Source organism: Aquarana catesbeiana, linkage group LG10 (genome assembly GCF_042186555.1).
Source record: "Aquarana catesbeiana isolate 2022-GZ linkage group LG10, ASM4218655v1, whole genome shotgun sequence".
Classification (NCBI taxonomy): Eukaryota; Metazoa; Chordata; class Amphibia; order Anura; family Ranidae; genus Aquarana; species Aquarana catesbeiana.
In genome coordinates this window covers 232,044,159-232,070,701 of record NC_133333.1, presented here as the reverse complement: position 1 = coordinate 232,070,701, position 26,543 = coordinate 232,044,159, and the positions used below count along the sequence as shown (strand labels likewise).

Here is a 26,543-nt window from a genome sequence, read left to right as displayed (position 1 = left end):
GAGCTGTGATTGTTGAATATATAGCCTTGAAAGCCTTCAGATAAGGACCCCTAAAGCCATACATCTCTAAAACATTGAACATATAGGGCCAGCTTAACCTATCAAAGGCCTTTTGTGCATCTAAACTCAAGATCAACGCCTGTCTGGAGGTTCTATCTAGAAGGTCTATCAAGTTTATTGTACGACGGGTGTTGTCCCCCGCATGTCTGCCAGGCACAAAACCCACCTGGTCCCTATGGATCAATTTGGGGATAATCCTAGATAACCTGGATGCAAGAATTTTTGTAAAAATCTTATAATCTGAATTTAGAAGAGCTATCGGCCTATAATTATCTGGGATAGAGGGATCCTTACCTGGCTTTGGAATGACAGAGATAAATGAATGAGAGAATTGTGAGATAGGGGATATACCTTTAAGCAGGGATTCATAGAGGGTTAGCATATGTGGAGATAGAATATCAAAAAAAGATTTGTAATAAAAGTAGGGTAAACCATCAGGGCCGGGCAATTTATGTAGTGGGAGTTTCTTAACTATGGACAAAAGTTCTTCAGTTATATCTATATTCAAACTGTCCAAGTCTTCAGAAGTCAGCTTCGGGAGTTTTATATTAGAAAAAAATGTTTTAAATTTTTCTTGAGTAAAGTTAAAACCATGCTCAGGAGTGAGGCAATTGTATAATTTATGGTAAAATTTGCAGAAGACGCTAGACATTCCACGGGGGCAGTAAACTCTAGATCCATCTGTCTGCTGAAGGAAATCAGGGAATGAGTTGAAAGGGCGTGGATGGAGTTCATTAACTAGCATTCTATGCGGTTTGTTTGAGTACTCGTAAAACTTCTGTGTTGTCCATAGCAAAGATCTGACTGCCCTACCCAGATGAAGTGATTTGATTTGCTCCCTAAGAGAGGTTACCCTTCGTAATTTTGATACTGTAGGGCCTCTCAACAATCTCCGCTCTGCAGCAACCAAAGCAGCGGTAAGAGATTGTAAAAGACTATTTCTATCTTTCTTTATCCTGGAGCTTTCGGATATGCAGGCACCGCGAAAAACAGTTTTATGTGCTTCCCAAAGTGTGGAGAAATCTGAAACTGATCCTATGTTATGTTGAAAAAATTCTTCTAAATTTTTTGCCAGTGTATTACGTGAGACCTCAGATTGTATTAGATGGTCATTTAGACACCAATGACATGACTTAGGGTGGGCCTGGAAAAGCACAAGATGTAACATGATAGGAGCATGGTCTGACCATGTAATAGGTGATATATCAACCTCAGCCACATAAGATATGAGTGGGGCCGATATAAAAAAATGGTCAAGGCGTGAGTACATTTTGGAATAGAAGGTGAACTGTTTAGAGGCGGGATGTCTGATCCTCCATGAGTCGAATAACCTATGAGATCTAATACATTTGCGAAAAGAGTTAGCTTGGGATGAAATCTTTTTAGAAGGCACGGTATTAAAAAGGGTTTGTCTGTCTCTATTGGGGGACATAACCAGATTGAAATCCCCTCCTATAATCATGAAAGGTTGCGATGGGTAGTGAGGAGAATCAAATAATGTGTTAAGGAATTCAATCTGGCCAGTATTAGGAGCGTATACATTAATGAGAGAAAACGATGTAGTCACATAATCACAATCCAGAATGAGATATCTACCGAGAGGGTCAGCATAAGATCTTTTTACATTAATGGGACATGACTTCCTAATCAAAATCGCCACTCCCGCCCTGCCCAAGTGATCCGAGGCAAGGAAGGAAGTGGGGAAATACCTTGAGGCAAATTTAAGCGTACCAGTAGACTTAAAATGGGTCTCTTGAACCATTACCACATCTGCGTCAGAGGCCCAGAAATCCTTCAGGGCCATCCAGCGCTTACGAACAGAACCCAGACCTTTGACATTATACGACATAATTTTCAAAGCCATATGTATAGACCCAATAGATTCGCTTTTGTAAGGTTGCAGACACTAAGGGATGAAGAAACACACTCACATGTCAGCAGACATAACCTATAATAAAACTGCATTTGGTTAGAAAGGTAGGAACAAAACATTTGTATCCTTAGCACCAGAGTGATATCCTTGAACATGGAAAAAAAAGAAAAAAAACAAGAACCAACTGGAAAAACAATAAAAACAAAAACAAAAATTCTCTCAGGCCTGAGAGGCAATTGCGTCTCAGGAGGCCTTGAACAGATGTCAAGGCCAGGTAGGGGCGTATATGGACTTCCATCAGGAGACTCCAGGTAGAGAACTGGGAAGTACCCGCCGCTCACCTTATGAGCTCGTTAGCATAAAAATAGATTCTGCCATTACTAAAGTGATTAGCAAATCAACGAGGTGTATTAAACGGTATGTCAACTGAGTCACTCATGACCGGGAAGAAGAATGGGCATTAGCTATAAGACTACGCAAATTAAGAAAAACCAAAACCAAAAGGAGCAGGGTGAGTGCCCAAAAAAAAAAAAAAAAAAAAGAAAAGTCATAACAGATCAGAGTATTAATTTCTACCACTCTAAAAACATGTAAAATGTTCCGAGTAGTGCAATGAGTATGGATCCATGGAAAACAGGTGTTGAGCTTTCAAGGAGGTTGCTTGGAGTTACGAAGACGCTGAGGTGTGGAGAAGCGTTTCCTGGACCTGTCTCTCACTGGGGTCCAGATGCGGCTAGGTGTATTGGGAGGAGGACGAGCCTGATTATTTGGGGGGGGATTAAATCCTCTTCCGGGAGCGGTGGCAGGCCCAGACTTTTCAAAAATGCCTCACCTTCCAATAACTCATGTAGAATATGCTGTACTCCATCTTTAGATACGGTGAGGCGAAATGGAAAGCCCCAGTAATATGGGATCTTGTGATGTTGTAGGTGGAGTGTGATTGGGCATAGGCTTCTACGTTTGGCAAGGGTAATGGGAGACAGATCGCTGAAAATTTGAAGTTTTGCCCCCTTGTATGTAAGTTGGGTTTTGTTGCGGGTGGCAATAATGAGTGCTTCTTTGCTTTCGAAATAAGGAAATTTCACTATGACATCTCTGGGTCTGGCTCCCGCCGGAGGCCTGGGGGCCAGGGACCGATGTGCCCTATCAAGGCGCCAATCAATATCCACCACTGTAGGGGCCAGAGTATTAAAGAGACCCAGAAGATAGGTACGTAGATCTGAGTCTCCCACCGTCTCCGGGATACCACGAAAGCGTAAGTTTTGTCTCCTTTCTCTATTTTCCAAATCTTCCTGCTGTAACTGCAATTGAGAAACTGATAGACGCAAATTGTGGTTTTCCTCTTCAATTGCTTGCACATAATTTATCATCTCATCAAATTTATTTTTGAGTGTATCAGTGCGTTCACCGATTTGATCGATCTCTCCTCTTAGTTCCGTAGCTAACTTATTTACCTCTAACGAGACATTATTTGTAATTTGTTGTAACAAGAGCTGTAACTTGGCATCAAGCTTGGCGTCTAGTATGTCTGGGGTAAGAATCTCACGTGGGGTGGAAGAGTCGAGATTTGGATCTTGAGCAACAGTAGATAAGTTTACAGTGTTTTCTGCTCCCATGGATGTGTCCATCCCCACAAAGGGGTCTGAGGGGGTGTTTGAGGTCATAAGTTGTGGTCTGGTGACATAGCGTTCCATATTTGAACCTTCACGTGACCCAAATAGGGGTTTATATGTTCGCTGTTGTTGGCCAACTTTGCCCATGTAATAAACAGGAATTGTGGCAGGGAATCTAGCTTACCTCTGAATCTATAGGTGCTTAATATGGCGTAGCAGAGGTCTCGGCGAGCAAACGGGTCTCCAAGCTCATTTGGTGCACATAGTTCATTCTCAGCGGAACTGCCACCATTCGTTCGTTAATTACATCTGCTTGAGACGCTGTAGGGTGGGGTGTTTGAGGCACTGTGGTGTAAGATGGGCTCAGATCACCATTCAAATAGTGCAGGGGTATGTTGCGGGCAGAGCAAGACAGGTAAGGTGTGTATATAATCTCGTCCCCACACGGGCCTCTTAAGATATTGTAAGTATCCAGATTTAGATTAACAACAAAGCTGTATGTGTAGAGGATCTTGCTGTAGGATGAGTGCAGTGGGAGAGATTTAATGAATCAATGAAGCAGAGAGGCTGGAGGAGTACCTGGAGTACCAAGATGGCCGCCGTCCTCCAGAGGTAGGCCGAAGCCGGGGACTTTCCTAACGGCTGTAACCGGCCGGGTGGGCGCCGCTGTTATTAGAGGGTGTGGAGTGAGTAAGGGGGGAACTGCTACTCACTGCGGCCCAAAGAGAGACAGATCCACTGTGTGCCAGCTCCCGGTACGTGGATAGTGCAGATCGGAGGCTTCTGGAGGCTTCTGATAATCAGCAGGCCACGGGATGGAACTAGGCCTCCGTGGAGCCGGACAGAGGGGCCGGGATTGCTGGCGCTTTCTCCCCCAATTATCCCGGGGGGCGGAGGGTTGCCCGACCGGAATGATCGTTCACACAGTGCCCGGTTCACAGGGGAGGCTTGCCAGAGGCAGCGATCGGGCCGTAGGCCCCAAGATGGCGGCAGGCCTCTCTGGCGCGGAGCAATCTGCAGGCCCAGGACACAGAGAACAAGCAATCCGAGAAATAGTTCTCCAACCGTGCAGCAGAGTGGCCCAGGATGCCGCCCAGGTGCAAGACTAGGCTCCCAGGAAGGATTGGAGCCTGGATGGTGCTAGATTGTCCAAGCCTTGGAGGAGCTCAGCCGAGACACGTCCTCTCCTGTGTACGTCCAGACACGCCCCCGTCCAAGCCTTGGAGGAGCTCAGCCGAGACACGTCCTCTCCTGCTATACCACTCCTTACTCCTGTGTCCTCTGTCTCCACTCCAGAGGGACGAGAGTGGGAGCCATAGGGGAGGCCTCTCTCTGCACTTCAGGCTCAAAACCTACCAGGTACGTGACAGTAGCAAACAGCCATGTCTGAGCCTGAGCAGGGAACCTCTCCCATGGAGGAACTATGTGCACACCTGGCAGGATTGACTGAAGCAGTCAAGAATCTGCAGCAAGGATACACCCGGCTGGATGAACGGGTTCTAACTTTGTCTAACCCTACCGGGGTCCAGGGAGTCCCTCCTGCTTCCGCTTCTTCAGTTGGGCCTTCCTCAACGGTGGTGATGCTCCCTCCAGAACCCAGAGTTCCGACACCTGAACGATTCTCCGGAGATCGACATAAATTCAGGGCCTTTCGCAATTCCTGTGAACTATTCTTTGCTCTTCAGCCACGTACCTTTTCCCTGGAGGCCACCAAGGTGGGCTTTGTGATTTCCCTACTTGCAGGCGACCCCCAAACCTGGGCCCGTCGCCTCTTGGAGCAAAAGGATGTGTCCCTGACCAACCTCACTGCCTTCTTTGACGTGTTGGCCCAGCTGTATGAAGACCCCCAGCTTTCTGTGACTGCAGAAACTGCTCTGCATACCCTTCAACAGGGTCGCAGGGCAGCAGAGGACTATGTGGCTGAATTCAGAAGGTGGAGTGCAGACACAAACTGGAATGATGCGGCTCTCCGCTATCAATTTCGAATCGGACTTTCTGATTCTTTAAAGGATGAGTTGGCCAGGGTTGGTATACCACAGACTCTGAATGCCTTGATTGATCTAGCCATTCAGATCGATCAACGCTTAAGGGAACGTAGGGCAGAAAGAGCTATGGGACCTTCTCGCCCAACCTGGGTGCTTCCAAAAGTTCCAAATCATACTTCACCGACACCACCTACCTCCACGTTTAACCCACCTGAGCCTATGCAGCTGGGGGTCCTTCGGCCTCCTCTTACCCAGGAGGAGCGTCAATATCGTTGGATGAATAATTTGTGTCTGTACTGCGGGGAGCCTGGACACTACGTCAGGAACTGCCCTCTTAAGCTTTGTAAGTGCCTCTCCCTGTCCACTGACTATGTTGTACCTCTGGCCAAGAACACTACTCACCTTGCTCTCTCTATCCTATTACAGCTCCCAGGAAAGACTCTGCAAATAACCGCCATTATTGACTCTGGAGCTTGCAGCTGTTTCATGGACTCCCTTTTTGCTGCAAAACGTCAGATTTCCCTGTTGCCTAAGGCCCATAGACTCTCCATTCATCTGGCTGATGGAACCGCCATCAAATATGGACCTGCCACTCAAGAGACTGTTCCTATACCTGTTTCTATACTTAACTCTCATCAAGAATTACTACGCTTGGATATCATCGCTTCACCCTTGTTTCCCATAATCCTCGGCATGCCTTGTTTGCAAGCACACAACCCTGACATCAACTGGGCCACAGGAGAGGTTACCTTTTCTTCTTCTTATTGTCAGCAGTTCTGCAGATTTCAGGACGTTCATGAGGCCTCTACCTTGCTCTGCCTAGACACAGATTCCAGCCTACATCAATCCATTCCTGCGGCTTATCATGACTTCCTAGATGTGTTCAGTAAACAGGGGGCAGAGGCCTTACCTCCCCACCGGGCCTATGACTGTCCTATCGAGTTGCTTCCTGGAGCAGAGATTCCATTCAGAAGGATTTTCCCTCTGACAGAGGTAGAACAAGGGGCATTAAAAGAGTATATCGATGAGAACTTAAAGAAAGGCTTCATTCGCCCGTCCACGTCTCCAGAAGGTGCGGGCATCTTCTTTGTACAGAAAAAGGATAATACTCTTAGACCATGCATGGACTACCATGAACTACATAAAATTACAGTAAAAAAACGTTATCCTCTTCCCCTGGTACCAGAATTATTCCAAAGACTTGGAACTGCCACTATATTCACTAAGCTTGACCTCCGCGGAGCCTACAATTTAGTCCGTATCAGGGGTGGAGACGAGTGGAAGACTGCTTTTCGTAACCGCTATGGGCATTTCGAATACCTGCTGATGCCCTTCGGACTGTGCAATGCCCCTGCTATATTCCAATATTTCATCAATGATGTTTTGCTGTTTGTTATCGTCTACCTAGACGATATACTAATCTTCTCTTCTTCCCTTGAATCTCAACGCAGGCACGTCAGAAGTGTGTTGGCCCGGCTTCGACAACATGGCTTATATGCAAAGGCAGAGAAGTGTGAATTTGAACAGGAAAGTATTCCATTTTTGGGGTTGATCATCTCTAGTAAGGGCATTAAGATGGACCCTCAAAAAATCGCTGCAATACTAGATTGGCCAGTTCCAACAGACAAAATGGGAATCCAACAATTCGTTGGATTTGCCAATTTTTACCGAAAATTTATTAATGGGTTTTCAGCCATTATTACACCCATTACCCAGTTAACTAAACAGGGAACACGCTTTCACTGGTCTGCTGAAGCCCAAAAGGCTTTTGAGACCCTCATGGCCCTCTTTACTTCTGCTTCCGTACTAAAACATTCAGATTTCTCTCTGCCATTTGTACTTGAAGTAGATGCATCTGAAATTGCGGTGGGGGCAGTGTTGTCCTAAAGACAGGGAACCAAGGCCCTGTTATACCGGGTGGCCTTCTTCTCTCGTAAATTGTCCACAACAGAGAGAAATTATGATGTAGGAGACAGAGAGTTGTTGGCAATTAAATCAGCATTAGAGGAGTGGCGCTATCTTCTGGAAGGAGCCACTCATCCAGTCTTAATTTTTACAGATCATAAGAACCTGGAGTATTTGAGATCTGCAAAGAGGCTGAAGCCACGACAGGCCAGGTGGGCTCTCTTTTTCTCCAGGTTCTCTTTTCATGTCACTTACCGCCCCAGCTCCAAGAAAACTAAACCCGATGCCCTATCCAGGATGTTCCACAAACCCAAAGAAGTTTCCCCTCCGGACACCATCCTGTCCCCGGGGAATTTTCTCCTGCTTCAGGGGAACCTGCTTTCCCAAATTAAGCAGGCTTCCGCGGGACTGGGATCTTCCATTGGGCCAGAACTCCAGGTTAAGGATGGGCTACTTTGGCATGAGAATAGGATTTTTATACCCGAAGTTCTACGAGTACCTATATTGGAGCTCTGTCATGATCATGCACTGGCTGGGCATTTTGGTGTAGCAAAGACCACTGATTTGGTACAGCGTACCTTCTGGTGGCCTCAGTTACGTGAGGATTGCAAGAGATTTGTGGAATCCTGTACCACCTGTACTAGGAACAAGGGTTACAAAACCAAGGCATGGGGACTACTAAGACCTTTGCCTGTCCCAGACAGGCCATGGAAGATGTTATCTATAGACTTTATTGTCGAACTACCCCCGGCAGGGGGCTACACCACAATCTTTGTAATAGTGGATCGGCTATCAAAGATGCCCACTTTGTCCCAATGAAGGGTACCCCCTCAGCTGCAGAAACAGCACAAATGTTCATTAAAGAAGTCATCAGACTCCACGGGGTGCCGGCCAATATTGTTCCAGATCAGGGGGTACAGTTTACCTCCCGATTCTGGAAGTTTCTGTGCAAGACGCTGAACATTGAGCTTTCATTTTCATCTGCCTACCATCCCCAGACTAATGGGCAAACAGAGAGAACAAACCAAACTCTTGAACAATACCTGCGCTGTTTTTCTTCTTTTGCCCAAGATGATTGGATTTCTTTACTTCCATTGGCTGAATTTGCCTACAACAATTCCATTCATTCCGCTATCAAACAGACTCCATTTTTTGCAAATTACGGCTTCCATCCTTCATTTCTACCTAATTCTCTTCCAGAATGTACAGTACCCGCAGTTCAGGAGAAATTGAATTTCTTTACCTCCAATAATCAAGTTTTGCAGGAGACCATGACCAGGACCCAGGAATACAACAAGACAACTTTCGATAAAAGAAGATGAGGTGAACTGTTACTTGCACCCAGTGACCAGGTATGGTTGCCTACAATGAACCTCAGGCTGGCCTGCCCTTCAAAGAAATTGGGTCCCAAGTTCTTAGGACCATTTCCTGTCAGACGGAAAATTAATGAGGTGGCATATGAACTAGAACTCCCTGATTCGCTAAAGGTTCACCCAGTGTTCCATGTGTCTTTACTCAAACCATCCATTCTCAATCCATTTCCAGGTCGAAGTACGGATCCTCCTGATCCAATTTTGGTAGATGGCGAGGAAGAATTCGAGGTGGAATCTATCTTGGACCACAGGAGGAAAGGTAATCGGAATCAATTCCTGATAAAATGGAAGGGGTTTGGACCCGAAGAGAATTCTTGGGAACATGAGGTTAATATTCATGCTGAAGGTCTGTTACAATCTTTTAAAAGGTCCCATCCAGAAAAATTTGCACGAAAGGGCATCCGGAGGCTGCCCCTTGAGGGGGCAATGTCTTGAAGATCCTGCCAGTAATCGGCGCTCCAGGCACACTGGAACACGGCCACGGGCACTACCGCACATGCGCGCGTGCTCACGGGTGCTGTCACGCACGGGCACGCGCACTCCCATTGGCGTCAGGTGGGCTATTTAAACCTGCCTGTCACACTCATCCCCGCTGTCTGCTCTACAGCGTTCCGTGTGCCATACTTGATCTGATCTGAACCCTTCTGTTATCTGACCCGGCATCCTGTTGTGACTATCCAGCTATCCACCTGCATCTGACCCCTTTGGCTTGCTTGACCATTCTCCTGTTTGATCCCTGGTACCTCTGCTGTCCGCCTGATATCGACCACCGGCCTGTTTGACTATTCCTCTGCCTGATACCTGTTACCAGCCTGTTACCTGCTGCTTGTTCCTGGTTCCAGTCCAGTGTTCCAGTATCCAGCCTGCTATCTGCTGCTTGTTCCTGGTTCCAGTCCAGCACTCCAGCATTCAGCCTGCTACCTGCTGTTGTTCCTGGTTCCGGTCCAGCGCTCCAGTATCCAGTCTGTTACCTGCTGCTTGTTTCTGGTTCCAGTCCAGCATTCCATTATCCAGCCTGCTATCTGCTGCTTGTTCCTGGTTCCAGTCCAGCACTCCAGTTCCTGCCTACTTACCTGCTGTGGTTCCTGGTTCAGTCTGCATTCCAGTCTCCATTCTTCTCTTCAGTTCCTGATTCCAGAGGTTTCCACCACTCCTGAACTTCTGGTGACTGTTGATCCTGCCAGGCACCCATACCACTCCTTACTCCTGTGTCCTCTGTCTCCACTCCAGAGGGACGAGAGTGGGAGCCGTAGGGTAGGCCTCTCTCTGCACTTCAGGCTCAAAACCTACCAGGTACCTGACACAGCGATAGCATTAGAAACACCAGGGACATGTTTCGCCCTAAACCACACATTCAATTGTAAACATCTAAGAACCAACCAACTGCGAGTTAGGCACTTCCTCCAGCTGCCAGCAGGAATGACCATTAAAGATCTGCAAGAAGGAAAGCCACACCTCCAAATCATCACGCATAGGCTTAGTTATGCGTACGTAATGATGAGGGGCCGCTATGCCCTTCGTGGCCCATGACAGCCTCCGGCAGAAGGCCCTACCCATTGGAAGCATTCAGCAAGCAAAGACAAGATGTCCCAACAGGGATTGAAGCTGCTGGAGCTGGAGCTTCCTGGCGTCCCTAGCGAATCGCATCAAAGCCTTAAGCTTAGCCAATTTATCTGCCGAGAGCCGGAAGACCATTTCCACCGAATCAATTTCGATACCTAAAAATGACAAAACAGGGAACGGACCCTCGGTTTTAGCAATCGACAGTGGGATGCCCAAAGGAACTACAAACCTCTTGAAAAGCTGACAACATGTGAAGTCAAGCGTCACTACCCGCAGGACCTATAAACAAAAAGTCGTCCAGGTAGTGTAAAACCGAGTGAAAGCCAGAGAACTGAATACAAACCCATTCCAGGAAGCAGCTAAAAAGTTCAAAATAGTAGCATGAAATGGCACAACCCATGGAGAGGCACATATCCTCATAGCTGTCCTGGAAAAGACAACCCAGGAGATGGAAACAGTCCGGGTGGACGGGCAGGAGGCCAAAGGCAGATTCAATGTCCGCCTTGGCCAGGAGAGCAGAAGCACCTGCAGACCTAAGCAGACCAAGCACCGTATCGAAAGAGGCATTTTGCACCCAGGATAACTCTTGTTTAATTTTGTCAGCAACCACGGACTCAAACCGCGCCACAGAGTTCAAATTATTGGACATCATGGGCTCATCCGACGGCACAAAGGGAATCCAAAATCCCCAGTAAAAACAGTCCCGAAGGATCGATGCCTCCCTACTGAGAGGGTACTGGGCGAGCAAGGGAAGCATCCTTGTGACGCTCACCGGCATCCTCCGGCTTAGGAAGGTCGGGTCTGTAACCCTGCTTAGTTGATTGAGGCCCTTTCGTTTTCTGGAAACAGCGGACCGCTGGGTGAGCCCCTCCGCAAGTGGAACACTCATGCTTAAAGTGACACGAGGTGTACCACTTACAGTGGCTTTCGTTAAACATCCAGCAGATGCCTTTCTTGGATGCTGCTGATGCTCCGACGAGAGCACCGGCAGGGGACTGAAAGGTGGTCGGTCTATGAGGGCACATGAGTAGCAGCCAAAGACTCCCATCCTGGCTGTCAAAACGCAGTTCTTTGTGGGCGGCCATCCTCTGGTGAAACTGGGTGTCATAATTGAACCAGCACTGCCCGGCATACATTTTGTATGCCCCCCCAAATGAGATCCAGGTATACAAAGAGGGAAGGGGCCAGCTCCTGGAACTTCTCACAGAGCACCCCTGCATAGGCGCAGAAGCCCTGCAGCCAGTTCCCAAATGTGAGAGGAAGCCGCTTCACCTTTTCAGCCTGAACATTCACATTGATCTGCCTAGACCTATCCACTGTCTCCTTGTCAAACGGCACCAGCGTCAGTACGTCAACGAACTCACGGCGCCAAATTTTTTCTTTGATGTCCTGCGGCAGGTGCAGACCCACGGTGAAACAGACCACAGGGGGCCACCCAGGTGAAAACCCGACCCCGGGGACGATGAGAGCGCCGCGCCTGGTGTAACGCCCAACTGCATCAATACTGATTTCACCACCACAAGGATGCGGTCGTTTGTGAAAACAGCACAAGAATCGCTACCCCAAACCACCCCACAGTCATACTCATGCAATAGCGGCTGAGTAGGGGAACTCAGCGGAGGTCCATCAGGTGTTGCACTTTGCCGCAGGTGGTCACTGGCAGGAGGAGCTGGAGCTGGATGCTGAAGCCCGGGCGAAAGACAGCTGATCCTGGGAGGAGGTGCAGATGGAAGAGAAGGCTGGGAGTAGCTCAAGTCTAAGGGAAGAAATGCAGGCTAATGGTGAGTGAAATGACCAGCAGGTGGCAGTGCAGAGCAGGAAGACTCACCTAGCAGCGCTGGAGCCTCCTGCCTCAAGTGACCAGTGAACCCAGGCAGATGAACAGCGGCATTGTCACTTTGGGAGGAGATAGAGCAGCAGGAGCAGAGGAGGATCCAGGGAGCGGGCAGAGGCTGGCCTGGGAGCCGGGAGCCTCCCACAGAGGAGCTGAGCCATCACCCACACAGGTACCGATGCCCACGCGCCCCATGGAGCCAGCGAGGGGGGAAGGCAGAGAGCCTGGGGGAAGAACCAGGGAGCGGGCGCAAGCCAGACAGGGAGCCAGAAACTTCCCACTGTGAGGAGGGACAAGCCCTGACATTGGTAATGGCGCCACGCGGTATTGTGAGGGGGGATAAGCACCAGCAGCAGCTCCCGCCCTGCCGGGCGCCAAGGGCTAAGCACCTGGAACAGTCTCTGGAGGGGGTGCCGTGCGAGCCCAAGAGGCTACCCGACAGTGACCGGCAGATTTCAGCAGGGCTCTAGGGCTCCTAGAGCGGGGGAGACGCTGCCGAGCTGCCTGGGGAGGCCTAGGAGAGCCGCGGCTGGGAGTATGCTGGGATCCAAGAGCAATGCAGGGCTGGGGGTGAGCAGAGGAGCCAGCACCATCAAGGCCAGTGGCTCCCCTATCCTCCCTAGAAGAATGAGTTGCGGTCCTAGGGGGGCTGGGGCTCAGCCTGAAGGGTTGAAGGGTGGCCATGGGGGCCCTTGGAGCTAGCAGCAGGCCAGCCTCGGCTGCATCCACAGGTGGGGGGTGAGGGCCGGGGAAACAGACTCACCAGAGTGTAAAGGCATGAGCCAGTCCACCTAGCCCCTTTTGAGCAGATCCCTGACCTTCTCAATCAAGGCATCGGTGTCCATGGCGAGTCCAGCAGGAATGCAGGGGAGGCCAACTCTTGTGACCTCAAATTCTTCCGGAAGTAGTGGGACGTGCCTCTGCGTAGCTTTTTCTAGAGTTCAGGCTCCACCCCATCACCTCGTGCCATTGTAGCCAATCCCAGCGGAGCCACTCCGACTCCCTGAATAGGTTGACGCCCCGCTTGGTTGCCAAGCATCCAGCAGTCAAGGTTCCCTTTCCTCAGGGCGGGGCGGGTCAGGGGGCCTTCAATACTGTCCATTGTACTGTATAGTGTTGTACTATTGGAAGATTCTTCCTTCGCATGTACTTGTATTTGTATCGTGTACACAGTATGTTCTATATAAACTCCCATGTGTGATGATTTAATAAAGATCATATTTTTCAACAACAACAAAAAAACATAGACTGATGCATGCTGGGCCTGTGATATCACAAGGGGCCCCTGGGTGATGTAGACAGATGGCCCCACCCCTTATCTATATAAAACATGTCAAAGTGCAGAGCAGGCATTTGGCGGGAGGCCACCCACGATGGATTTACATCGAGGGACACCATTTTTTTATTTTTAATAAGGGATTTGTCAAAAACTTGTTTTTATTACATTTTGACACTTTTTTGGTGAATGGGTACTATTAATATGTACCTGATAACCATTCACATGGCGGGGGGGATCTGGGGGCCCCTTGTTAAAGGGGGCTTCCATATTCTTATAAGCCCCCGTCTGCAGACCCCCACAACCAACGGCCACAGTTGTGGGGATGAGGCCCTTGTCCCCATCAACATGGGGGCAAGGTGCTTTGGGGTGGCCCCAAGGCACCCACCCTCCATTTGAGGACATGTGGCCTGGTATGGTTCGGGGGGCACTCGCTTGCCCCCCCTTTCCTGACCTGCCGTGCTGCATGTCCAGATAAGGGTCTGGTATGGATTTTGGGGGGACCCCATGCCATTTTTTTTTGTATTTATTTGGCATGGGGTTCCCCTCCAAACCCATACCAGACCACACCGTTTTTTTTCTTTATGTTTTAACTGGCACTTTTTTTTGCTCAGCTGTCAGTGGGGGAAACCCCTTGACAGCTGAAGACTCATCGGGGGAACCCCTTGACAGTTGAAGACTCAATGAGTGTTAAGGAAGCTGCGGCCGGCTTCCCGGCCCTGCTCCTTAACAACCAGCTTACACTGCACCATGATTGGGCAAAGCTTTGCCCAATCAGGGCGCAGAATGCAGGGCTCATTGGCTTGGCCTCCTTCAGGATGGTATTGCATTTCATTCTCCCTTGCTTCGGAAAATAGGACACGACCATCTTGTTGTTTATTTGAATTAGAGTTTTCTTCCTCTTGATTAGAGAAGCCAAGAAGTACAATGTTTGTTATGCTGCTTAAAGGTCCAGAATATTGAAGAAAATGAGCTCTGCAGCCTTGAGTGCTGACATCTGACATATGGTGATCCAAGTTGCCATGTCCAGCCGCTTTTGCAGATTCAATACCTAGAGCCAATTTGGCTTATCTGAAGTAATGATCTCCATATGCACTGGCTCAGGAAGCCGGTTTGAAAGCATGGAAATAAAAGCATGGAACACATGTCCTGTGCTTCATTGATAGAACACCACATTACTCTGTTACCTGCTTATTGGACATTACCCCCACAACCACCAGAATAGGGTTCCTCATGAGGGACTCCTTTAGCACCTGTGGTATGAGGAATTCAGGGAGGAGAGTTTCAGAGAACCTGCTTAGAAAGGACCAAAAGAAGCAGTCAGGTAAGGTTAAAAATAGTACAAAAATGAATTTCATTAGTAATTCATTTCTTGCTAGGCACAGTAGCTGCATCCTATTACTGTGAGGAAAAACAAAAATGGATTCTGGTGCTTAGGTAGAGTTTTTTTTTATTTATGGAGTAGTCAGTCTTGTAGCCCTGTAAGGTTTGACCCATCAGTATGCTGCCATGCCATGCACAGGAAAGGACTATTAGGCAGAATGCAAAAATGAGAAATGTATTTAGTCGAAGGTAAAATGTATTGAAATACAATCACAGTGAATAATCAGTTATGAGAATGAACTTAAAGAGGAGGCCCCTGAAAAATGAAAAGTCATCAGCTACAAATACTCCAGCTGCTGACTTTTAATATATGGACACTTATCTTTCCAGGGATCCTGCAATGTCGGCACCCCAGCCGATCTTCTGATTGACTGTCAGGTGCAATCGCCACCATTTCTGGTAAGGGAACCCGGCTTTTGGCTTCACAGCCAGGTCCCTACTGCGCATGCGTGTAGCGCGCTATGCTTTGTAATTGGTCCGGTGGTGGAGGAAGGAGTAGGGGGCCCCGTCTCCCGGAGTGAGAAACAGTACCCGTCAAAAAACAGATACCCGTTCCCCCCCCCCCTAAAAGGTGCCAAATGTGGTAATGGAGGGGGGAGAAGATGGATAAGCGGAAGTTCCACTTTTGAGTGGAATTCCGCTTTAACAGGCGCTGACCAAAGAAACAAATTGTGTGTGATAAAGGGACAGCAAGAGCCATTTACTGTGTTTGGATATATTGTACGCTATGTGGTAAGAAATTATATTGCCTCTTTGTTTTTTTAGGGTGCTATTATCACACTTTTTGGAGTTAATTTCCTAAAGGCAAATAGACGTTGCAAGGGAAGTTGTAGTTTGCAAGGGAATTTTATCCTGCACTTAGCGAATAAGGTGAAGGTCTGCTGACTTCCATCATCTAATCACATGCAAGTAAAACATTTTTTTTTCACTTTCTTTGTGCTTGATTGGGTATTGTTTGCAAAGTGGAATATCACCTCATTCACTAAGCTCTGGGGAAAAATGCCCTTGCAAAGTGCAACTTCACTTTCAAAGTCAACAGCCTTTTTGCTTTTAGTAAACCAACCCCATTGTCTTACCAGTTCAAGGAACAACAAGCAAACACAAACATGTCATTTCAGTGACAATAGCTTGTCAAGCAGCCCTCCAGAGGACATAATTTAAACATATAATATGACCTCCTATTGACTGCAATGTAATTCAATTTCAAAATCCTAGTGTAGCACCCTCCAGTGTGTGCTACTAGAAGGGAGATTAGGCAAACTATAGTCTAGCCCAGGGATAAACCTGAGTCACTGGATCTAGGTCAGGGTTATTAGAGGCCAGGACTGGATGACTCATAGCAACTCTCTGATAACCCCACACTGTTTCTAGAATGTTGAAGAACATTCTGGAAGATGGGAAAAAACTGGGAGGGTTTGCTTTGAATATTTAGGGGTCCTTAGCCAATACCCAGGTTGGGGGCCTGCCAGGGAACTAATGAGCCATACCAGCAGAGGAGTTGAGTGGCAGAAGGACAAGCAGTGTTGAAGAGAGTCTGTCAGTGGCCCTTGGGGGCCCCCGCCAGGAGGGGTTTTACCTCGGGCTGGAACTCGGGAGGCTGGCCTGGAAGGATCCCATTACAGGAGTGGGAAGACAAAGCAGCCAGGTGGGCTGGTGGCAGCCAGATGGGCTAGCATTTCTGCAAGCAGTAGAAGTGGGACAAGTGTCTACGAGGAGGCAGAATGTTGTGTGAGATACTGTTCACTCCACATTGTAAGTTTACCAAGGGATTGTTCCTAGCCTGTAATGGGCTATTGCCAAACTAACTAGGGACTGTTAGTTCCCACAGGAGTGAACCAGCAGGATCTGTACAATGGAACCAAGTTTGTGCAGATGGAAGGAAGAAAAGGAATTTGTAAATAGGGAGGAAGTTGTCCCTGGTTTTTTTTTTTTTTTGAAAAATATTTATTGAATTTTTCAAAGTATTTACATAGACAACATTTTACAATGCAAGTATAAGGCAGAGATATACAGCTGTTCTTGATACATATTGGCTATTATATCTAAAGACAATTATAGGGAAGAAGGGGGAAAGGGAAGGGGGAAGGAAGGGGGAAGGGGAAATGCAAGGCCCCCCTAACGGCCTATCACTAACATTAGGCAGGAATTGCCAAATCTGGTCTATCATAACTTTTGTACCTTTAGGGAATGGAGGCAACTTTTAAACATGTCTAACTAAATAACCTACATTATGGTTTGGTCAAGACAAATTGTTCGGGTGAAGAAAGTCCCATGGCTGAATATATGAAGTTGGTGGATGTTAAGGAGCTGTAGGCGGATGTAGACAGCTTAGACAGCTTAAGGTGGTTTAAATGAAGAAGGGTCTGATACTGGAGGTAGTTTAAGTTTTCCAAGCGAGTTGGAAATATCTCTTGTCAGGTACCACTCTGTGTAACGAAATGGATGCATTATGTCTTGGATAGTCAGTTGAGGAAATGTGGCTTCTAGAAACCTTCTCCATCGTTTGAAAAATCGTGGGGTAAATCGGAGGCTTGACGTGATGAGATCCAATCTTTCCAAATAAAATAATGATGTCAGAGCTTTTATAACCGCAGGTAGACTAGGCGGTGATGTCGTAATCCAGTGGGACATGATCGTCCTGTGGGCTACAAGAAGACAGATATGAGCCCAGTGTGGTATGTTAGGAGAGTCAAGTGAGGACGAGGAGGAGGCTGAAGGCGTAATGCTGAATAGGCATAGTAGGCAGTCTCTGTGAAGGTTGATATGACTGATTTTGTTGATGTAGGCAATCACATCATTCCAATAGTTGGTAACAACAGGACATTCCCAGAGCCTGTGTAGCAGTGTGGGTCTTGGCAGCGAGCACCATGGGCAAAGCGCTTGAGACGGGTCTTCTTTGTTAAAACGGAAAGGGAAGTATGCTCTGTGGATGATCTTAAATTGGGTCTCACGCCAGGTCTCAGAAATTGTAAGCTTATGTGTGAGCCTGTATCCGTCAAGGATTTTGTCAGGTAGGTCTTCATCCCCCAGGAGGTGAGACCACTTTTGGAAGGGTGCGAGGCAATATTTCCGCGATTGGTGTTGAATGAGATGAGAGTAGATGGTGGAGATAGAGTATTCTTTGCTTTGTATTATGTTGTCAATAAAGGATGGTTTAAAGGGGTCCGAATCAGGAGCACAGCATGTTCTCAGAAAATCCGTAAGTTGGTGATAGTAGAAGCTGTGAGTTGTCGGCAGGGAGAATTCTCGCATCAAGGTTTGGTACGGCTTGAATGAACATGGCTTATCTTGGTACATTGAGGTTATCTTTATGAGGCCTCTGGATTGCCATTGGGTATAGGCTTTATGTAGAGTAGAAGGTATGAACATAGGGTTGCCTTGTATTGCCAGGTGTTTAGAGATGCTAGAGGGGAGTCCAAGTAATTTTCTGACCTCTCTCCAGGCGATGACAGTATCTCTGAAAAGTATGCTAGTTTTGAGGTGACAAGGCAGGTTGTTAGGATTAGAGTGGAGGATGCCTGTAAGATTGTAGGGGTAAGCCATAGAATCTTCCAGGTCGTGATTAGAATATTTGGAACTTCCCGTTAACCAATCTAGGCCCTGTCTGAGTAAACAAGCTAAGTTATAGAAGCGTATGTTAGGGAGCCCTGCCCCCCCCTCGCCCCTCGGGAGACATAATTTTTGAAGCGCAATGCGCGGTTTTTTGCCTGACCATAGGAAGGCTGTCAGTGCCTTCTGAAGTTTCTGTACATCTGAGTGCCTCAGTAATAGGGGTATGGTCTGCATGGGATACAGCAGACGTGCAAACGAGACCATTTTAAAAAGGTGGCATCTCCCAAAGAGCGAGAGGGGAAGGGCACCCCAAGCCTCCAATTCCCTGATTATTTTGATAACTAAGGGAGGGTAGTTGAGTACATATAATGAGGATGGGTCACGCCCTATGTTTATTCCCAAGTATGTAATATATTGGGATGCAATGGCCAGCGGGGACATGTGTGCCCATTTAGTAGAGAGGCGTGGGTGCAATGCTAAGATTTCACTCTTATCAAAGTTTATTCGAAAGCCCGAGCAAACTCGGAAGGCCGCAAAGAGCTGTTTCAGTCTGTCAAAGTCTGATACGGGGTCAGTAGAGAACAATAAAATATCGTCCGCAAATAGCGCAGAGCGAAGTGTTTGGTTACCCATAGTGATACCACTAACTCCCTCGGTTGAGTTGAGGATTCTAGACAGGGGTTCAATCGCGATGTTGAATAACAATGGGGATAGTGGGCATCCCTGTCGCGTTCCCTTTGCCAAAGGGATGGTGTCTGACATGAAGTCCGGAGTGACAAGGCGCGCCGTTGGGGAAGCATACATTGATGATAGGAATTTTGTGATTTGTCCTGAAAAGCCGAATTTCTCCATTACCGTGAATAGCCATGAGAACCCAATGTTGTCAAAGGCTTTTTCGGCATCTAGGGACATAATTGCAACGTCTTGGTCGGGGTGGGTTTTAGCATATTCTAGAGCCATTAAGACTTTACGGATGTTTAGTGTAGCTGATCGTCCTGAGACAAAGCCAGATTGGGCTGGGTGTAGTAGGGACGGGAGCAGGAGAGCTAAGCGTGACGCTACTATTTTAGATAGGATTTTTACATCCACATTTATTAATGAAATTGGACGGTAGGAGCCTGGGAGTAGAGGATCTTTCCCCTTTTTGGCAATTAATTTGATATGGGCCTGTGTTCCTGTGGGGAGGTATGGACCTCCATCCCACATGGCTGCATAGACATGCTTCAGGGTGTGGGGAATAAAGTCAGTTGTGAGTTTGAAGAATTCAGCAGTGAATCCATCTGGACCTGGAGCTTTGGCAGAAGCCATAGATTTGATCGTGTGTTGTATGTCTTCTAGGGTGATAGGTGCGTTTAGTGCCTCCAGTTGCGACATTTGAAGTCTGGGCAGAGGAATCTTGGCTAAAAGAGCTTCCGTGGCAGTTTGATCTGCTGGGTCAGCTCGGTATAAATCTGTATAATAGTCTGCAAGTAGTTTGCTGACCTCGGCAGGCGAGGCTACTAGCGAGCCGGAGGCATTTTTCAAGTTTGGAATGTGTGTAGGACGTCTTGGTCCCGAACATAATCTAGCAAGCAATCTGCCTGCCTTGTTGCCAAACCTGTGAAAGTGTAGAGTAGAGTATGAAGTTTTAGCAGCTTCGTGATGCTCTGCCCAGAGATCAAAGGCGCCCTTGGCTTGCCTCCATTCCTGTATGTTAGTTAGAGTGCGGTTCAGTGTCAGTTTTTCATGGGCTACACGCAAGTCTTCACTTGCTTTCATATAATGTTGTCGGGTGTGCTTTTTCAATTGAACGGTGTAGGAGATAATTTTACCCCGCAGGAAGGCTTTACCCGCTTCCCAAAAGAGGTTTGGGTCAGATATATGTGCTCCATTTGTGGAGATATATTCTTCCCATGTTTGGTGCAATATGTGTTGGAAGTCTTCATTGTCCGCTAAATATGAAGGGAAACGCCATGTAGGGGAAGGAGTTGAGGCCGTGGTCTGGGTCATATGAACTGCAATGGGGCTGTGATCTGAAATTCTGGCATCATAAATGTCTGGGGTGTCTATTACAGAAACTAGGGCTGGGGAGGCGAAAAAGTAATCTATGCGAGAGAAGGTATTATGTGGGGGCGAGAAAAAAGTGTACTCTCTGTCTGTAGGGTGCCTCAGTCGCCAGATGTCAAGAAAATGCATAGAGTCAATGGAGTGCGTTAAGGGGGTAGAGATTGGTGTCAAAGGGGAATCGGCACCTGTCCTTTGTGTAGGGCGATATGTGCGGTCTGCTAGTGTGGACATGACAGCATTAAAGTCTCCGCCTACTAAATGTAAAACCTCAGGGGCAGTAAGAATCCATTGTACCATGTCTTGGAAGAAGGAAACGTCTGGGGAGTTGGGGGAATAGATATTGGTGATAGCCACCGCTTTGTCTCCTATAGTCATATGTATAGTCAGTTTGCGGCCTAGGGAGTCAGCCCTGACTTCTCTGATGGAGTGTCGTAGGTTTTTATGTATAAGAATAGCTATACCAGCTTTACGGCCCATGGCTGGTGATCCGTATACAGATCCCACCCACATTTTCTTAAGGCGTACCAAGTCATCTGCGGACAGGTGTGTCTCCTGCAATAGAGCCACATCTGCCCGGAGACGCCGTAGGTGTCTGAGAATGGACATACGTTTATTTGGGGATCGGAGCCCCTTAACATTCCACGAAATAAATTTCAGGTGATTCCCGTCAGCTGAGAGAGACATGACTGGAGATAATAAAGATAATGAGTAGGAGGCTTGTCCGAGAGCCACCTGGTAAGTACATTGTCAACCATACTGGAATCACCCGAATGTTGTAGGTTATATATAAGTGAAGGTACTAGGAAGGCAAACATGAATTGCATAGCTATTAATAAATGAGAGAAGAGCTGTATTAAAACAACGTTTCGGTTAAAACAAAACAAACTACAAACAGTGTACTTCACTTTTTTCCGCATGAGTTTCCACTAACCATAATGCCTCTCAGCGACCCGCTAGCTCCTCAGATATGAGCATGATTTCGGCTAAGAGGAGTGGGGGAAGGAAGGAAGATGTGGGAAGGGGGGGAAGGAAGGGGGGGAGGGGGGGTATGTAGGGGTTGGTGGAAGGGGGTTAGACAGGGAGGGAGGGTCAGGGAAATGTCCGCTTGTATCCGTGCCATAAAATAGGCTCGGTGAAGAAAAGATAAAAGTAAATAAAAGGGGCCTAAATCAAAGGGCCCAACTGGTGGGTGGTTAATAGCCGTAGACATCACCTAAGGTAGTAGGTTGACCCTTTGAGCATAAAGAAAGTGGAAGCTGGGGGGTTATAAATCAGGCTGAGAGGCATTACAACCAGACCTTGAGCTAATGATTAAATGCAACCGTATGTAACTGTACAAATAAACAGGCTAACAGGTATAATAGGGAGAGGCCAGGTTAGAGGTAAAGGGGGGGTAATATTACCCATCCGTGCGAGAACGATTAATTATTTAAAGTTCCTGGAGTCCTTCAGCGAATTTGAGATCGATCTTCCTGGTTGATAAAGCGGCTGCGCTTGTATGGGGGTTTAGTGGGACTGCGTTGGTGCCTGGGTGGTGCTTTTACTGCCGATGGCGAGGACGATAGTGGGTTTTCTTCAGTGTTGCTATGTTCCATTTCATTTCCACGGGTGGCGAGGTAATGTTCCGCCTCTTCAGGTGTGTGGAACGTGAGGTTTTCTCCTTCATGTGTTTGGATGCGGAGGACAGCTGGGTAGGCTAAGGAGAACCGGATTTGGTTATGATGAAGGGTGGAGCAGATTGGTGAAAACGCTTTACGTTGTTTCATCACCTCAATGGAGTAATCTGCAAAGAGTAGGAGTTTAGCGCCATCGACCGTTAAGGAACGTGAACTGCGAAACTTTTGCATTATGGCGTTCTTGTCCGCGTAGTTGAGGTATTTGACGATGACGTGGCGGGGTTTGGCGCGAGCTTCTGAGAATTGGCCTATGCGGTGAGCGCGTTCAATAGTGCACGGTATGCGAAGGCCCAGTTGTTCTGGGATGATTTTTGCGCATATGTTTGTTAGCTGCGGTGTGGATATAGATTCAGGCAGACCAATGATGCGTAAATTATTTCTCCTCGAACGATTTTCGAGATCGTCGAGTTTGTCCCAAATGTCCCTATTAGTAGCTGTGAGACGTGCCACTGCTGCAGATGAGGCTGTGAGTTCATCTTCCAGGGAGGAAATTCTATCCTCCACCTGGTTAATTCTCTGTGCCTGTGCTTGTAAGTCAATGTGCAGCTGCTCTAACCCTCTATGTACTGCTGCATCAACAGTAGCTGTAAGAGTGGGACCCAGCAGTGTAACTACTGCTTGTGCGATTCCAGCAGGGGAGGTAGGGTCCATACCTGTTAAGTCTGGAGCTGAGGGGAGCTGTGGCTGCTGTTGAGGCTGCATGTGTGTCTGCTCCACCATGCCTGGAGCGGCCGCCATCTTGGCTGTGTCTGCCGCTGTGTCTCCTCCGGTGGGGATCATGGATGTCACCGCCCGGGCGTACGATCGCTCCACAAAGCGATCCATAGGAGCCCGCTTTGTGTCAGTAGTGCGGGGGGGGGTCTCCTCAGAGCTGTAGCCGGCTTAGAAGGCAGTTTATGGAGGAGCGCTGCGGGAGCTGGAGCTTACTACCTCCTCCTCATGTGGCGCCGGAACCGGAAGTTGTCCCTGGTTTTAATTGTTGGACATTTTCAAGTTGGGTATCCCATAATCCCTTAACCAGGGCCATCTTAATGCAAGGGCACTCCTGGGCACTGCCCAGGGGTCCCAGGTGCATGGGGCCCCGCAATAATCTTGCATTACATCATAGTTGCCAACTGTCTGGGACATTCATGCTTTTTACTAAACTGTCCTGAGATGGCCGTGTCCTGGAAAGTGTCCCAGAACCTATACTGTGCCCTCCTGACCCCTCCTGTACTGTGCCCTTCTGCATTCCCCACTGTATTGTCCCCTTTGTGTTGATTAGTCTTTGAATTATGGAATGTTTTCTTTTTGAAAAATGTATTTTATTGAAAGTACTAATGAATCTATGTTTAATTCTATCAACTATTTCTTGAAAGTAGGTGTGTAAGTTGGGGCAAGCTGGTAGGGGCCACAGTGCATTACTTTGCCCAGAGGCCCATGATGCTATTAAGATGGCCCTGCCCTTACCTCATCCAAGTTATCATCCCCTAATAAAACAACAACAAAAAAAAGCCAAAGGGCTGATCACTGTGTCTGGATATAAGAAGGAAATGCTGTGTGACTGGCTGTGCAGTAATGGGGAACCCTGCCATTAGCAACTCCTACAGGGGTAGTGCTACACTAGTATGACAATTTTATTTTAACTTGTAAAATTACAGTCTAACTGAATTTTAGCAGAATTGCTTATCACACCACATCACTGTATATTTAAATATTTCCTGTAATATCCATATTATGTTTTTTTTCTTCTTTCAGAGATCAACTTCAGGAGAAAGAAATGCGCCTAAGGTCATCCATCAAGCAGATTTTGAAATGTGATTTTGAACAGGAAAACATATCTTCCCCGGTGCTACTACCACTTGCTGATTGTGTTATCAGTGTGTGGATACTGGAAATGATCAGTAAAAATGAAGATGAATACATGAAGAATCTGGAGAAGACAATAAAGCTGCTAAAACCCGGAGGCCAACTGTTACTTATTGCAGGATTAGATACAACTTACTTGTTTGTTGGAGAAGAACGGTTCCATTATTTTAAATGTAATGAGGAGTTTGTGAAAAACGCCTTTGGTAAGGTGGGTTTAGTCATTGATTACTGTGCAGTGCAGAGGAGGCGTAATGTCAGCGATATCATTGATTATAAAGCTGTTCTATTTATTGTAGGACGCAAAGGGGAGTAGATGATTGGAGCCAATAGCATTCATCTGGAGCCAAATTGAGCCAAATAGAATTATGTTGGCCTCCGGGTTTTATTGCAGTCAGAAATCACAGCAGTTGCGCTAAAGTCAGCAATGCTATTTTGCATCAATCTGTGTTAAATTGTGTTAACAAATATCACTCTTTTAATAAAGATCATTCAGAATATAAATGTGTGTTGAATTGCCTTGGAACAATATTGTAAACCTTTTATGTATACAATATATCTTTTTATCTATTTATTGATAACCAACGCATTTCAGGACATTTACTGTGTACCTTTCATCAGAATATGGATACAGATTATATAAAGATACAATATCAGATACAGTGTATGGACAATATATTAGAAAACATAAAAAATTAACATTATCAGGTTCAATACCTAAACATTATTAAACGTTTGTGAGGAGAAACAATCTAGAAGAGATTAAATTGATAAGTGTTGTACAGGACGGCAGGGATGGGTCCTGGCTGGCAGCTTTATTTCCCCACTATTTGAGTTGTGTTCCCTTTAACCACTTGCTTACTGGGCACTTTTACCCCCTTCCTGCCCAGGCCAATTTTCAGCTTCCAGCGCTGTCACACTTTGAATGACAATTCAGCGTGGTCATGTTATACACTTTGCCAAATATACAAATAGAGTCTTTTGGTGGTATTTAATCACCACTGGGTTTTCAATTTCTTTCTAAACAAACGAAAAAAGACCGAACATTTTTCAAAAATATTTTTTTTCATAGTTTGTTATAGAATTTGGCAGACGTAATTTTTCTCCTTCACTGATGGCCATTATTAGGCTGCACTGATTGGGACTGATGAGGTGGCACTGATGGGCACTAATAAGTAGCACTGGTGGGCACTAATGAGGCTGTCCTGATAGATGGCACTGATAGGCAGCCCTGATAGGTGGCACTGATGGGCACTGGTAAGCAACACTGATAGGTGGCACTGATGATGAGGCACTGATGGTCACTGATTGGCAGCACTGGTGGGCACAGTTGGGACTGCATTGATAATCAGTACACTGATAATCAGTCCCCTTATTAACAGTGTTGATGTCCCTTTAACACAAGCCGGTTTTTGGCTTCCTTCTTCTCTCCTAGCGCTGTCAGTGTGAGGAAAGAAACACAGATAACCGGCTTGTGTCTACATCCGTGATCAGCTGTCATTGGACACAGCTGATCACGTGGTAAAGGACCACTGTGATTGGCCCTTTATCCCAAACTGTGATCAGTGAGTCTGAACCCAAGGGAGAGAAGAGGACTGACTTATGGTCCCCTCTGGTTTGATAAGTCCTCATTTGGGACCCGAAATTTGGAGTTTCAGAGAGATATTTGGGTGAGAAAGAACTTCCATCCCTCATTACAGGAACTTTTACCCTGAAAGGGTTCACCCATTTGCATCAGAGTCCAGAACAGGAGGAGGAAACACTCAGTGCCAGTCTGTGAGGTGAAGTAGAGAAGAAACACAACTAAATGAGCAATGTTGGCTAGCGCCTGGCCGAAACAAGGTTGCTGAACTCTGATGACCTTCTCTTTGGGACCCCTTAGGCATCCAGGAGATTTCAAACACCCTGTTAAAGTAGAAGTGTGACTGGCAGTGAGCCGAGCGTTTATGTTTTGTACCAACAATTAATCGACATTTTTTGCTTCCGGAGGACCAGCTGTTTTTTCTGTTGGCCTGTTTTTGAGCATAAAAGGGACTGTTTGCTTTTACTAAGGTGCTTGGCTGATGATCTCTGGCTCCAATATCACAGTGTATGTATAATAAATAAACTATGTTTTGTAAATAGCATGCCAAATAAATTACTTTAAGTATTAATTAGATATACACATCATAGAAACTAAAAAGTAAATGTTTACATTTTCACAAAAGGTGACTTTCTTTAGTTATACTTTTTCGATTCTATAATGTGTTTATATATGTAGTAATAACCAATTATTTGTTACTACTATAGTTAGATAAAGCTTTAGGTTAGTGTTTTTTTTTTAAACCAGTACCAGGGACAGTACTAACATAAATGATGACTTTTGCAAAGTACCTGCAAAAGGGCATCTGCAGGTCTTCAGGCAGAAGCTGCATAGTAGCCAATTACAAGATGTGCTGACCAGGATATTTGAGGCCACATAAATGGAGCCATGTAAGTAAAGAACTATACTTCAAAAAAGATGTCTTTTTCACAAAATAGAATATGCAAGGCTTCCGGGATTGTTATAGAATAAAAATC

The 26,543-nt window shown here is 46.8% G+C and overlaps 2 protein-coding genes across 2 annotated transcripts in view; both read left to right on the top strand.

Annotated features, from left to right (window-relative positions):
* Window positions 1-24,226, top strand: part of LOC141111270 (indolethylamine N-methyltransferase-like) — a 342,070-nt gene extending 317,844 nt beyond the window's left edge. Inside the window, exon 4 of the mRNA XM_073603414.1 lies at window positions 24,086-24,226. The gene's annotated coding sequence lies outside the window, so the exon portion shown is untranslated. The remainder of the gene's footprint in view (window positions 1-24,085) is intronic.
* LOC141111272 (indolethylamine N-methyltransferase-like) overlaps window positions 1-24,472 on the top strand; it is a 58,258-nt gene extending 33,786 nt beyond the window's left edge. The window contains exon 3 of the mRNA XM_073603416.1: window positions 23,877-24,472. Within this exon, the coding sequence (XP_073459517.1) occupies window positions 23,877-24,300 (424 nt within the window). The 3' untranslated portion in view covers window positions 24,301-24,472. The remainder of the gene's footprint in view (window positions 1-23,876) is intronic.
* The last annotated feature ends 2,071 nt before the right edge of the window (window positions 24,473-26,543 follow it).